This window comes from Danio rerio, chromosome 23 (assembly GCF_052040795.2).
Source record: "Danio rerio strain M-AB ecotype USA chromosome 23, GRCz13ab, whole genome shotgun sequence".
Lineage (NCBI taxonomy): Eukaryota > Metazoa > Chordata > Actinopteri > Cypriniformes > Danionidae > Danio > Danio rerio.
In genome coordinates, this window is record NC_141043.1 from 23,258,902 (window position 1) to 23,273,500 (window position 14,599).

Genomic DNA, 14,599 nt, shown 5'->3' on the forward strand with positions numbered 1-14,599 from the left:
TGGTAATTCAAAATCTGTATCCTTATCGTAAGCTTGGCAAACAGTTTTGGGGACTTTGATGTTTCCCCATTCAGACAGAATGCCCAAGCATACTGCCCGAGAAGCGTTTCACAGATGGCCACTGAGTGCAATGACTAGGATAAGGATTTTGCTTAAATTAAATATAATTTAAATCAGACAAGAACTTTGCACAAACACAAAACAGAATTTACATATACTTGCCTAAATGAATATGAACTGATAATCATAATGTATGACATAAATGTTAAACCGAGGTCCTGAGTCTCTGTGGTCATTAAAAATCCCATGGCACTTCTCATAAAGTCCATTTTTTCAGTACATTCTCCAACGGTTTAGGAGGAAAGAAACATCTCTGAGTCTGGTTTAAAAAGTTCAAATAAAAATGAAAATGTACTTATCATTTAGCCACCCTCAAGTGGTTCCAAACATTAATGAGTTTTTAAATATGTTGATCACTCAAGAACATATTTTGAAGAAAATTGAAAACTATTGACATCAATAAAGGAAACACAAAAATAGAAGTTAGAGGTTTCCAGCTTTCTTAAAAATATATATATTTTTTGTATTCGAAAAAAAAAAAAACAGTTTTGGAAAAAAGTGACAATTTTGTGTGATTTATCCCTTTAATTTCTATCAAATAATAATAATAATAATAATAATAATAATAATAATAATAATAATAATAATATTAAAATCTAATGTTGATTCTGGTTCTATAGACTCTCTTCTCTTTGATTGTTCACATTGTCTTGTTTAGAGCTTCTTTGGTATCACCTGATTTTGATTTTACATTTTAAGTTCTCACTTAAATTTCAGCTTCATTTCTAAATTGTAAGTTTGAAAGATTTATAATTCTTCCAAATTTAACTTAAGCTACTTCCTCTGTTTGTGGTGTTGCTACAGGATAAACACAACTCGACTGGGCTTTCAAATTGTTTCAAATGATATAGAAGCCATTTAAGTTAGCATTTTACAATTGTTTCATTTCATAAAGCATCTATTAACATTTTAAAAACTACTACTATGTTTATTGTACTCTCCCTAAAACTGTTCAGTCACGTACAATTAAACTAGGGTGAAAGCACACTTAGTCCAATTTCACAGGGATCTGCAAACATGCATGCAAGGTGTGAAGTGTACGAGCCATGCGCTAGGGAGGAACAGTCAGGGTGATGGAGGTCGGGCAGCAGAGGTGGAGGTGGGTCTTCATGGTTACTCACGATTGAGGACTGCCCCTGCAGAGCGCTTTACAGTCCCTGTGTCCAGTTGAAGGGGACAGGAGATATAACACACATGATCACTGCACGTCTGTTCAGAGTGACAGTGGGCTTTATCTCTGATCATTTGTGTCATTTTCCGCATCATACCCAGATGCAGATGGACTCAGGGGGTTAAATATAAAGCTTTATTCAAGCACTTATTAATTTGGGATGTCATACTACATTCTCCAGTTGCATGTATGCAAGAAATGCAACTACACGCGAAACTGTACCTCATGTGTATTAATTTCATTCCATCCATCGCTGGAAGGAAAGAGAATTGTGGTGTTTAAAAATACCTGTGTAACCCTGGTTGCAGTTGCAGACCACCTGTTGGCTTCGGTTGTCTTGGTAACAAGAGGCAGCAAAGTGGCGTCCGCTGTTGGGGCCCTCAGGACAGGGGCAGGGCCGACACTGACTCCCTAAACCAAGGACTGGGTTACCATAGTAGCCATTAGCACACCTGTGACGGGGAGGTATTTATTACATTAGCTTGGGTAGAGAAACACTCAGGAAAAATCAGTCCTGTGTGCTTTAAGTTTGAAAAACGTCTGCTTATTTTCAGACATACTGAAGACATTTCCTTGATTGTTTGACATGCAAGGTCAATGTACTATAAAAACAACCTGAACATTTCAGAACTCAACACTTTTCATTTTAGAAAATCTACCAAAATGACAGACTGTGAATGTGATGCTGTACTTTTATTATGTGACCATTGGTGCTTTGTCTGTTATTACATGTTGTTTGATTTAAACTCAACATTTAAGTGTTTTTAGCTTATTCACAGCAGCAGCAACTATCTATGAAGGGATTAGTCTGCCGAACATACACAGCTATATTTTAAAAATATTCAAAATCATTAGCCAATCTTAGTATACCAATTGTCAGGATCACCAGTGATCTAGCCCTTGCAGATCGCTGGAAAACATTCATCCGAAGTACAATTCTGACAATAAACTGCACTACATTTTCCATCAGGCACCTCATACACACACCGGTTCCAGATCACCCCCTGATTGCTTAAACACAGCTGTAGCTCTTGAATATGGATTAGTTGGACTATATATACACCTCACATTCTCACACACATTGCTGAGTCTTGTTTTTCTGTAAGCATTATGAAGCATTTCCTTGTTCTTGCCTAACAAGGGTTTTGACCTTTGCTATGTTTATTGTTTATGTTGTTTTGCTTCCTGTCCTGACCATTTGCCTGTGTTTGACTATGCGTTTTGGATTGTCGTCATGCTCCAGTTTGTACAGTTTTGACCGCATGTGGATACTCATCTCCCTTGTCCTCAACCTGTATGTTACACCAATATACTTCTGAGTCTACCACTACACCTTTGCAAATTGTGTTTCCATGAGGAGGGACAAAACAGAACCAGAAAATTGACTATCGCTTCTAAATTATTATGTTTATGATTTTTAAAATCATATCAACATTATAAGAGTACCTTGGAGAACTGTACACAATAAACAAAAACGTAGTTTGTGTCCTATTTAAATACAGCACACTCTCTGATTTTTGCTTGTACCTTTCACATTTGTCTCCTGCAGTATTACTTCTGCAGTTGAGACAGGCTCCAGTCCTCTGATGGCACTCGTCAGCATGGCCGTTACATTGACATGGCCTGCAGTTTGGGAAACCCCAGTGTCCTGCCTGACAACCATCACAGCGCTGACCATATGCTCCAGGTCGGCATGGACACTGTCCTGAGTACAGGTCACAGAACCGGCTCTGAGAGCCCTCTAAACTGCATTCACAAACTAAAGACAAAGAAATTAATAAATGAATAAATGGATGAATGAATGAATGAATGAATGAATGAATGAATGAATGAATGAATGAATGAATCAATCAATCAATCAATCAATCAATCAATCAATCAATCAATCAATCAATCAATCAATCAATCAAATAAAAAATAAAAAATAAAAACTAACAAAAATATTTATAAAACCAACCATTTAAAACTAAAAGCAACAGCAAAAAACATAAAACAAAGCAATTAGCACAACAACAAACAGCTCCAATATAAATTTATAATACAAAACTAACTGAAGTAAAAGAAATGAAAAGGAATCAAAGAAAAACAAAAAGGACAAACAACCCCCCTGACAAAATACAGAAAAATAAATACACTAAACAAAAAGTAAACAGCAGCAAAAAAAGAAAACAAACAGCTAAAAACTAAAAAACAAAAGACAAACAAAAAATAAAATAGAAAATGTAACAAAACTAAACAGCAACAGCAAAAAAGAAAAAAAGAAAAAAAATAAACAAACAAAGAAATTAACCATAAGCAATAATGACAAAGCAACAACAACAAAATGGCAGTCAAAGCTAAAAACAGAGTAATATTATATTTTAGAAGGTTAAGATATTTTGCAAACACTTTGTTTTACAGTGTACTTGTTACACATTTTACATGTCCTTACTGTAGTAATAGCAGTAAACTATGCATAATTACTGTACATGCAATAACCTTAAACCAAGCCCTAACCCATTAATATTACACAGTATTTACACTGCAATTACACAATAACAAGGACACCATAAAATGAATCCTAACTGAAATTTCCCTTACGTTTGCATCCAGATGGGCCAAAGCCGTAAGCTCCTGGTGCACATTTCTCACAGCGCCGGCCAGATATGTTGGGCCTGCAGCGGCACTGACCGCCACGGACATCACACTCAGAGCTGAGCGAACCTTGAGGATCACACTCACACGCTGTGGGAAGAATGTATTATATTAATAATAACATACACAAACAAAAACACTGTCATTGAATATGCTGCTTCATTTTGACACTCACCCAGCGCGCCGTCATTAATGAGGGCAGACATGCTGGTGATGAGTTTGGCACACACTTCACTCATCTGCGGACGGGACACACTCTTGGCAGTTTCGTGGCAGCGGTAACGCTCAAAACTCTGCTTGCGTGCGACAGAGGCCGGGTCTCCTGCAGTAAACATCTCCAGAGACAAGTAACGGGGGAGAAGTGCGATCTGGAGAAAAGTTGAAGATTAGACAAAACATGAAGAATAAGAACTGATAGGGGTTGAAAAAATAAAAGATTCACACGTACAGAGTCAACAAGCACAAAGGCATTGGTGGAGGTAATGATGCTGTTCCTGTCAGCGTAACGGATGAGCTCCACGCGCAGTTTGTAACTCACACCACTCTCCAAACACACTGGCTGAGGCAGAACCACAAACCTGTAACAGTGGATTATCAGAAATATTAGCAAAACTGGGTTAGAACAATCTGGGATGCTGAAGTGAAAAAAAAAAAGAAGTAAAATACTTTTCTCTCTTACACACAGTGTCTTAACTATACATAAAGCGAAGCTACATGTTATAAAAGCTACACTCTAAAAAAATGTTGAGTTATCTATTTATCCCAATGGTTGAGTTAAACATATTTGGTGCTTTTCTGAGTTATTTTAACCTTTATTACAGGGATGTCAAACTCCGTTCCTGGAGGGCCGTAGCCCTGCACAGTTTAGTTCAAACCCTGATTAAACACACCTGATCAAACTACTTGAGTCCTTTAGGCTTGTTTGAAACCTACAGGTAAGTGTGCTGGAGCTGGGTTGGAACTAAACTGTGCAGGGCTGTGGCCCTCCAGGAATTGAGTTTGACATCCCTGCTTTATTAGGTTATTTATTAATAGCTCAACCAGTTAAGTTAAATATTTGGTGCTTTGTTGGGTTATTTTTAACCCTCTTTTGTAATAACAAACTGTTGGGTTTAAATTTTGAATTTCAACAGTCAACTGATTAAAGTTTAAACTTTTTAAACTTTTAAGGTGTATTTAAGCTCTAACGCAACAATATTGTTGTTATTTTTTATCAAATTACCTCTCCGTGTTGAGTTTTTATATCCGTTTCACCATTCAAGATAATCTTTTAGAAACGTTTGGATGTGGTTAAAATGTATTGTACATTGTGGACATGAGTGAAGCCCGCTGCACCTGCTGGACAGCCTCTACAGCACACAGCGCTTCATATTCTGCTCCATCAACAGAGGATTTCTGCTTGCACAGTACATAACTGTCTGTACTTTGTTCTGTTTCTTCATTGTTTGTGATTCTTGATTATTTTAACAAAAGTGTCTGGAACTAAAATGTAATGGAAATAAAGCATTTTCAATATTTTTGAAAACTGTATGTTATTTATTTACACAGCAATAATATTAAAATTAATTGTAGTACTAGTAATAGTAGCAATGGTTATACCAGCATGAAAAAAATAACATTGAACCAAAATAACCCAATGCATTGGGTTAAAATAACCCACAGTTGGGAAGGTGCTATAATAACCTATAGTTGGGTTATATGTTGTGGTATTTTTAACCCAATTATTTGAACAGAGTATAAAAGCTCTCTTTTCCAATACAAAAAAAAAAAAAAATTCTCCTAAAAATCAACAGTGGCGATGTGTAAAGATTCCACTTCTGTGACATCACGGCTGAACAACAGCATGCATTCTATAACAACGATCATTTCAGGTGCTAATAATGTGCTTCATCAGTGGTCGCCACAGCGGAATGAACCACCTAAAGCCATGGTCGCACAACAGTTTTTACCCCGCAGACTTCCATTCCACCTGCTTCAAATGTTATCACTTAATTGAATAGGCGTTATCAGTGGTTATCAGCTGATATATATGGGCCAGTAGGGGTCTTCTGCACCTACTGGTAGGCTCATAAGGCTGTTATCATCCATCAACATGGTTGATCAGCTATACTAATAAAGAAGACTTAAGAGCCAGATCTGTTTTTACATGACTGTGACAGGTGGGTTTAGGGTTGTGGTAGGGGTAGACATTAATACAATACAATTAATAGGAACTGTAATAAATAATATAATAAATAATAAATACATTTAATAAGTAATTTTCGTCAACTTCCAGCTGCTGCTGAAAGTGATCCACAGTTGATTAACCATGTGGAGGGATGATAAAGCCCCTAATGGCCCATATCTATCAGCTGATATTGCCCATTCAATTGAGTGATAACATTCAAAGCGAGTGTCCATTTATACCCAAATGTGCCAGACCAGAAACACAAGCTTGTGGAAAACGTTTTGCATGTCACTGTATTGGAAAATTGCATCACGTGAATGTGTGAGACCAATAGAAGATCAAAACATGACCTCTCTGTACAGAAATGTAAAATATGGAGCAATCGCTCGCTTCTTTAATGTATAATCATCTTGTTTAATCCTGCCCCTTTTTGCAGCACCTTATAACAGAATTTTTCAAGCTCACAGTCTAGTGTGACTACGGCTTAACACATAATAATTAGTGTTGTGGAAAGTTACTTTTGAAAGTGATACATTACGTAATGGGTAACTCCCAAAAAGTAACTAGCTGCATTACTAGTTGCATTAATTTTTATGGTAATGTGTTACGTTGCTTTTGAGTTAACCTGTTTCTTTTTCTTACCTGGCTGAGGTTTGATCTCATTCAGAACTTTTTTATTAGCTCTACAATTAACAACTCACTGTATAACCTACATTTATCTTTAAAAAACACATCAAAATTTTTTTATTTAAGATAATGTTATCTTCTGAGAACTTCCTGACCCCAGAGCTATACATGTCGCATAGGCAGATTAATGAATGTTTAAAGCAATGAGTTTGCTCCTTCTGTACTTTTTGTCTTATTAGTGAAGAAAAATCACTGTCCATTGAGACAATCTGCTTTTCTTCCATGCGTTCAAAATAATGAGAATACTTCCATTGCAGAAATCTAAGACTCTGTTCTGCCATCTTGGTCGCTGTCAGTGGACAGGGAGCCCATTCTCTCTTTGGGTGCAAGATTTAACATGATTACCATTATTTTAATTCAGCAATTTGACATATGGTGCAGTTGCACGTCAGTGTGTCCCGAGTTCGAATCCCGCCTCGAGGACATTTCCATACTCCCCCCCCCCCCCCCCCCCCTCTCCAACTTCACTGTCTCAATACTGTCCTATCTAATAACGGCAAAAAGGCCAAAAATAAATCCTAAAAAAAAAAGAGTTAATTAATTAAACTAAAAAAGTAACTTGCATTACATTTTTAAAAAGTAACTTAAATATTATAACTTCATTTTTTAATGTAATGCATAACCTTACTTATTATTATGTAACTCGAGTTACTTGTTATGCGTTACCCCATCACTGGAAATAATAGTAATATAAACAAAAATGATTATTTACAGTTTAATACAATTATAGTGTTCCTTAAAAATACTTTTGTCTTGTAAATTTTCTCAAGTCAGCCATTGGCAGAAGAACAGTCGAAGACCAACATGAGGGGGAGTGAATAATGAATGTATATAGTATATTTATATATATATTAGAGCTGCACAATTAATCGTTAAAAGATCGCGATCTCAATCGACCCCTAGACGATCTTAATCCAGCATTTCTACGATTCTGCCAATCTAATTTTCTAGTTCAGTAGAGAGGAAAAGGCGGCTGCACGAGTCTTTTCATTGTTTCACATACGTTGCTCAGTGACATTGAAACCTCCAAATGATGTTGAATGAGTCACATAATGTATTTATAAGGTATAATTCACCTAAAAATGTCATTTTTGTCTTCATATAATGATGTTTTCACGGCCGGGAAATCACACGTGATGTGAGCTGCTGACCATGAGCTGTTATCACAGAGAGGGCGCGCGCGTCTACTTTAGTGAACAGAACCTGCATATGTTGCGAGTAACAGGTAATACAGTTGTAAATAATATTCAGTTTGTGGCACAGAGTGATCAATTGGGAGCCGCGCACAAAGTATGTACAAGTAGTTAGCAGTCTAAATGAAACCGAAAGTGTGCACTTCATTTAAATGATCATATCGCATTTTAGAGTTATGATTATGACAAGCATTTGATGTTTTTTCTTTCATAGCGAACCCACAGTTGTGCTTGAAAATAAATGTTTACAGTGTCAGTATAACTACTCTAGCCTATATATTGTTGAATATAATCTGATAATGGCAAATGTTTGATTTTACCAGTGAATAAATTTGTCTAATATGACAGATTGCAAGCATATATCTCAAACATAATAATTCAACATCATAATTATTATAAGTAGAATAGAATTTTTTATAAAAACCAGTAGACCTACACATAATATTATTATCGATGTTGTGCCATATGCTTGTTTTTACCATACCTTTATTTTATATCTACAGAATTGTGTACATATATATACATAATGAAAAATAAATGTTTTTGGTGAACAATCCCTTTAAACATTCATTCATTCGTTTGACAGACCTGGCACCAGAGGAAAGCGACACCGTTAGCAGATCATCTGCAGGGATGGTGTTTCCACATGGACTGCTGGTAGGTATAGGACCAGGTCTAATCACTACAACACGCACCTCTTCCCAGTCACGTGGCATCTTTAAATACACAAACACATATGAGAAAATGCACTTGTTCTTTTAATATTAAGCCAATGGGGCGACATGTAGTTTCTATAGCGTATGGTTTACCTGAAGCTCATAGCGAATCAGGACGTCATATTCCATAGAGTATGGGATGTTGTTAATTGCGAATTCCAGCGTCCCGCCCTCAGGAGCTCGTGCAAAGCCTGTGCCTGTCCATGAGATGGGGCGACCCGGCTGGTACTCTCTCTCCTCAAAAACAGAGCCCTAAAAATATATACATCATTACATATAATGTGTAGTTATTCTCAAAATTCATTCCCTCATTTTCCTTCAGCTTAGTGCCTTATTTATCAGACGTCGCCACATTGGAATGAACCGCCAACTATTCCGGCATATGCTTTACACAGCGAATGCCCTTCAACCCGCAACCTAGTACTGGGAAATATTCTCAAAATTAATATTTATATTAGTTTATAAACTGTACAGTAGACAAAAAAGTCTCCTGGACTTTTTAGTCTACATTTAAAACAAATATATCTACAGTAGTTGCAAATAGGTCACAATTTATGCATGTTTTTTATTTGTATGCCCTTTCACATTTAACTGATATCTGCTTAGACAATATTTAATGTTATAACACAAAATTACTTTTATTGATTACTTGATTACTATATATATATATATATATATATATATATATATATATATATATATATATATATATATATATATATATATATATATATATATATATATATATATATACAGTTGAAGTCAGAATTATTAGCCCCCCTGACTTATTAGCGCCCCTCTTTATTTTTTTCCCCAATTTCAGTTTAATGGAGGGAAGATTGTTTCAGCACATTTCTAAGCATAATAGTTTTAGAAACCTATTTCTAATAACTGATTTATTTCATCTTTGTCATGATGACAGTAAATAATATTTTACTTAATATTTTTCAAGACACTTTTGTACAGCTTAAAGTGATATTTAAAGGCTTAACTAGGTTAATAAGGTTAACTAGGCAGGTTAGGGTAATTAGGCAAGTTATTGTATAACAATGGTTTGTTCTGTAGACTATCGAAAAAAAATATCTTAAAGGGGCTAATAATTTTGTCCCAAAATTGTTTTTTAAAAAATTAAAAACTGCTTTTATTTTAGCTGAAATAAAACAAATAAGACTTTCTCCAGAAGAAAAAAATATTATCAGACATACTGTGAAAATTTCCTTGCTCTGTTAAACATCATTTGGGAAATATTAAAAAAAGAAAAAAAATCAAAAGGGGGCTAATAATTCTGACTTCAACTATATAATTCATATATACACGTATATATGCATACAGTTGAAGTCAGAATTATTATTATAGAATTTTATATATATATATATATATATATATATATATATATATATATATATATATATATATATATATATATATATATATATATATATATAAAGAGAGAAATATATCTGTAAAATAGCAGAAACAAGTACAGAAAACGGACATACATAACGGTAAGTACACATTATTGGATTTTTCTAAAGACACTTTTTTTTCTATTTCTTTAATTCGTACTGTGCATTATAATACTGTGATGCCTTAATCCACCTGCAGATTTTAGATTTAGATGTTTTTAGCCAAAATAATGGATAATTATTTATTAGATTTGTGTAATATAAATTTCAATAGGAAATAATTATAGTTCTGTCCAGAAGTTTAATATCTGTACCAAGAAATATTTTTTTTATATTGTTGTAAGACATCTGTATTTCATTCCCCCTGAATCAAAATATTTGCTATTTTGTTGATACATTTGATTAAATAATACATTTTTGTATCAGACAAAGTAAATTGGATTTATAACAAAGCAAATGGGCGATGCAGTGGCGCAGTAGGTAGTGCTGTTGCCTCACAGCAAGAAGGTCGCTGGTTCGAGCCTCGGCTGGGTCAGTTGGCGTTTCTGTGTGGAGTTTGCATGTTCTACCTGCATTCGCGTGGGTTTCTTCCGGGTGCTCCGTTTTCCCCCACAGTCCAAAGACATGCGGTACAGGTGAATTGGGTAGGCTAAATTGTCCGTAGTGTATGAATGTGAATGAGTGTGTGTGGATGTTTCCCAGAGATGGGTTGTGGCTGGAAGGGCATCCGCTGCGGCGACCCCGAATTAACAAAGGGACTAAGCCGAAAAGAAAATGAATGAACAAAGCAAATGTCTTATTTCGTTAACGTTCTATACTTACTTGACCCAGTTTGGCAGTTTCAGCTTCATAGATGTAGTGGTCAAGTGCCATGAAAAAGTACCCAGACTCCACCTGGTTGCACTGGCGACCAATCATGTGGCTTCGACACTGACACTGCCCTGTTTCCATTGAGCATCTAAAGACAGTTAATGACACAATGTGATTGATTATTATGCATTTAAAACAAATTTATCCCCCCCGCACAGTCTGAATAAAACTGACTGGTTTTCTGTAGCTCCGCCCACATCACAGTCACACCCTCTGCAGCCACTGGTATCATGACTCAAGGCCCAGTGCTCAGGCTGTGGAAGAATACAATACAATTTGAAATAATGAAATATTACTTAAAACAGCACATATACAAGGGGTTTATGTGACATAGCAATGGAAATGAATACTACATATCATGATAAAACGATACCGAATTAACTTTGTACATATTTATAAAACAATGTGACATCACAGTAATTTTACAGGCATTTAATGCTTATCTAATTACAGGATGCAGCTCTTTCTTTCGTCCATTTTAAGCCGTGTGTAAACATACACCACCTGCCATAAAGGCTTGTGCTAAATGCAGACATTCTCAGTTCGTGTTACCACCCAGTTGAGAAGATACAAGCTACCAGTAAAAGCATGCAGTGCTGACAGGTGAACGGTAACCAAATGTTCTCAGAGGGGAATAATAAAAAAGGCAAGCTCTGCCTACCAGACATTGGTTGCAGCTGTGTCCAGTGACCAGGCGTTTACAGAAGCAGTCTCCGCTCACAGGGTCACATTGGGAGCTGCCGGAAACTGTACCCCTGGGGTCACATTTACATGCTAATAAAGACCAATGAAAGAAAAAGAGACAGTATTACATCTCGAGTAACATACATTCAGAAAAATGTTCTTTAAATAGATGGTGGTCTAAAAGTGCAGAGGTATTAAATCCATTTGTAATCTTGACTTTAAAAAGTGCTCTGAAAGTGGCAAAAAAATTCTGAAAGTGGCTAAAAATGTCATTTTAATACAGGAATAACATTTGATGATATATGAAAAAAAAAGTTCTTAAAAATTGTAATACTATTTTACAATGTTTGTTTTTATGGTATTTCTGACCAAATAAATGCAGTCTTGATAAGCATCAATGAATTCATTCCAAGACATTAAAAACTTTTTCCAACCTCAGACTTCTGAATTAGTAATCTATAATATTACATATTTAATGAATTTAACAAAAACACAACTCATTTTAATTGACTGATTTTATTTATATTTGCTGTTCTTAAATATTCATTTATTTAGACAAAGGAGTGTACCGTTTTAATATTGGATTTTAATTACATATCAACATTAAATTATCTTTATGTAAATAATTTTAAAATGTTAAAATTTATTTAAACTTTAAGAGTAAGACACCAAATGTCTTTCTCTGCTCCTTGGGATTATCTGTGGAAACATTCTTTTCTATATAAAAACTTTGTACGAAGACAGTTTTCTGTCTGAAAAAATCTAAATGATGTGACATTTCAAGAGAGCCTCTTTGAAATAATTGCTATTGTTCAGGATAATGCCATAAGAACCATTATGCTCAGCATTGTTTATGTGTCATGCAAATATAAGAGATTAACTCAAACTAAAGCCTCATATAACTCATTTAGCATTCATTCTATGAATGAAAAATAATTTCACAATGAGTAAGTGGTGCAATTCACTTAATGGCCACTGGAGTTTGCAAACTGTACATATAGTCTAAAAATGGTAAAAATGGTATAGCAGGGTTTCTGCAGGTTCTGCAAGTCAAATTTAAGACTTTTTAGGATATTTTTAAGACCATTATGAATTAAATTTTTGACTTATACAGGGCTAAACACTAATGGTTATTTCTAATGGCCCGATTGGGCCAATGGATTTTTTTTTTTGCTTGCCACAAAAAAAATAAATAAATAAATAAACCTAGTTGTATACACTATTTTTATTATACTATTATACTATATTTTTATTATACTATTTTTTATATGTTTGTTGGCTTTTGGGCCAAATGGATTGTGATTGGATGCATGTCGGCCCAAATGGGTAAGAAAATTAAGACCTGTTTAAAATTATTCAAGACCTACAACACAATTATTTCAGTGAATTTAAGAGTTTTTAAGGCTTGTACTTACGTTGACAACCACGTGGATCACTAGCACTCAGGCCAAAGAAACCAGGCTTGCATTTATCACAGCGTGAACCTTCAACATTGTCTTTACAGCGGCACTGTCCAGCAATCATGCCCAGAGAAGGGTCATCATGGCCGTCACAAACACCACCGTTCTTAGAGCCATCTGGGTCACAATCGCAAGCTAACAAAGGGCAGACAAAAACCAATTGTTTATTATACCCCAGTGCTGGGTTGCAGCTGGAAGGGCAACCGCCGTGTAAAACATATGTATTTAGTGGTTTGTTCCATTGTGGTGACCCCTGATAAATCCAATAATATCCAGCTGCAGACCCGCAGACCCACACTTGTTTCAGGCACACACAATCCAGCACACACAATCTAGGCAAACCATATATGGTCACAATGCATATTAATGTTATTAACGTCTTCTCGGACATCGTCATCAATATATTTTATATATATTGTAAATAAATATTGTACACAATAATCAATAATGTATACTATTTTACAAATATGGTGATTGTGATGGGCGAATGGGAAAAATTGTTTCCGATAAATAAAATAGACTGAAGTGTTTTCAATTTTTTTCCACAGTTCTCCAATGAAACTCCAGGAGAAATTGCAATAAATAAATTTAAATAGCAAAAAATATATTTTTTACTTAATTTATTGTACCCACATGGTAGAGATCAGGTTTTTGCATGTTTAACTACTAAGTAGTTTAATATTTTAGGGTTTTTCTATTTTTTGGGGTTTGTAGTGAAGCATGTTGCCACACGATCATCATAGATGATCAGTCATTATTTATCTGACAATATAGTCAATATAGCAGATACTCGATTGCTGGCCTTGCAGATACATTTTCTCAGAGATTTATAAACGATCTAAATTGGATAGGTTCAATTTAACTAGTTTAACATTTTTAACAAACTAGACTTTGACTTCCAAAACTGCACAGACATTAAAATGTTTGATGCGATATACTGTAATAATGAAATAATACCTAAAATGGGAGTCTGTTCACAGTCTAATGAATGGCAATCATAGCACGGGCGGTCTTGATCGCCATACTTGTGTAATTCAGTAGGTGGCGATAATGCTCCCAAGCAGTTAGTCGTCGTTATACAAGACAAATTAGAACAAGACTGATCTGTCATTAACCAAATAGGAGGTTGCCTAGAACGTGTGTGCTAGATTGTGTGTGTGTAGGTCTGCAGCTGGAAATATCTCGATAAATCAGGGATTAAGCCGAAAGATAGTAAGTGAGTAGTCACACTTACCTACACAGACTCCAGGGTCTCTAATATCTCTAGTTGGATCCTGGTAGTAGAAAGGTTTACAGCTCTCACAGTTGCTGCCCATGGTGTTGTGAAGGCAGTTGTCACACACACCTCCACTGATGTTCCCCGTTGCCAAATACACCGCCATGTCAAAATGACACTGGTTGGAGTGACCATTACAGTTGCATTCTGGGAAAAACAGAAATATATTAGCTATGATATCAGAGATTTATGCCACTATGTATGGTGTGATCTAT

At 35.4% G+C, this 14,599-nt stretch overlaps 1 protein-coding gene across 5 annotated transcripts in view; it reads right to left on the reverse strand.

The window, feature by feature from the left end:
- Positions 1 to 14,599, reverse strand: part of lamb2 (laminin, beta 2 (laminin S)) — a 78,950-nt gene that overhangs the window by 19,437 nt on the left and 44,914 nt on the right. For 3 of the 5 annotated variants that reach the window (XM_087305275.1, XM_087305276.1, XM_087305277.1), the window contains 13 exons: positions 14,343 to 14,531; positions 13,064 to 13,243; positions 11,626 to 11,738; positions 11,139 to 11,218; positions 10,917 to 11,052; positions 8,782 to 8,940; positions 8,561 to 8,688; positions 4,374 to 4,503; positions 4,101 to 4,293; positions 3,872 to 4,015; positions 2,819 to 3,050; positions 1,580 to 1,743; positions 1,242 to 1,277 (listed from right to left, as the gene is read on the reverse strand). In XM_087305275.1, coding sequence (XP_087161401.1) covers positions 1,242 to 1,277; positions 1,580 to 1,743; positions 2,819 to 3,050; positions 3,872 to 4,015; positions 4,101 to 4,293; positions 4,374 to 4,503; positions 8,561 to 8,688; positions 8,782 to 8,940; positions 10,917 to 11,052; positions 11,139 to 11,218; positions 11,626 to 11,738; positions 13,064 to 13,243; positions 14,343 to 14,531 — 1,884 coding nt within the window. 5 annotated transcript variants of the gene reach the window in all.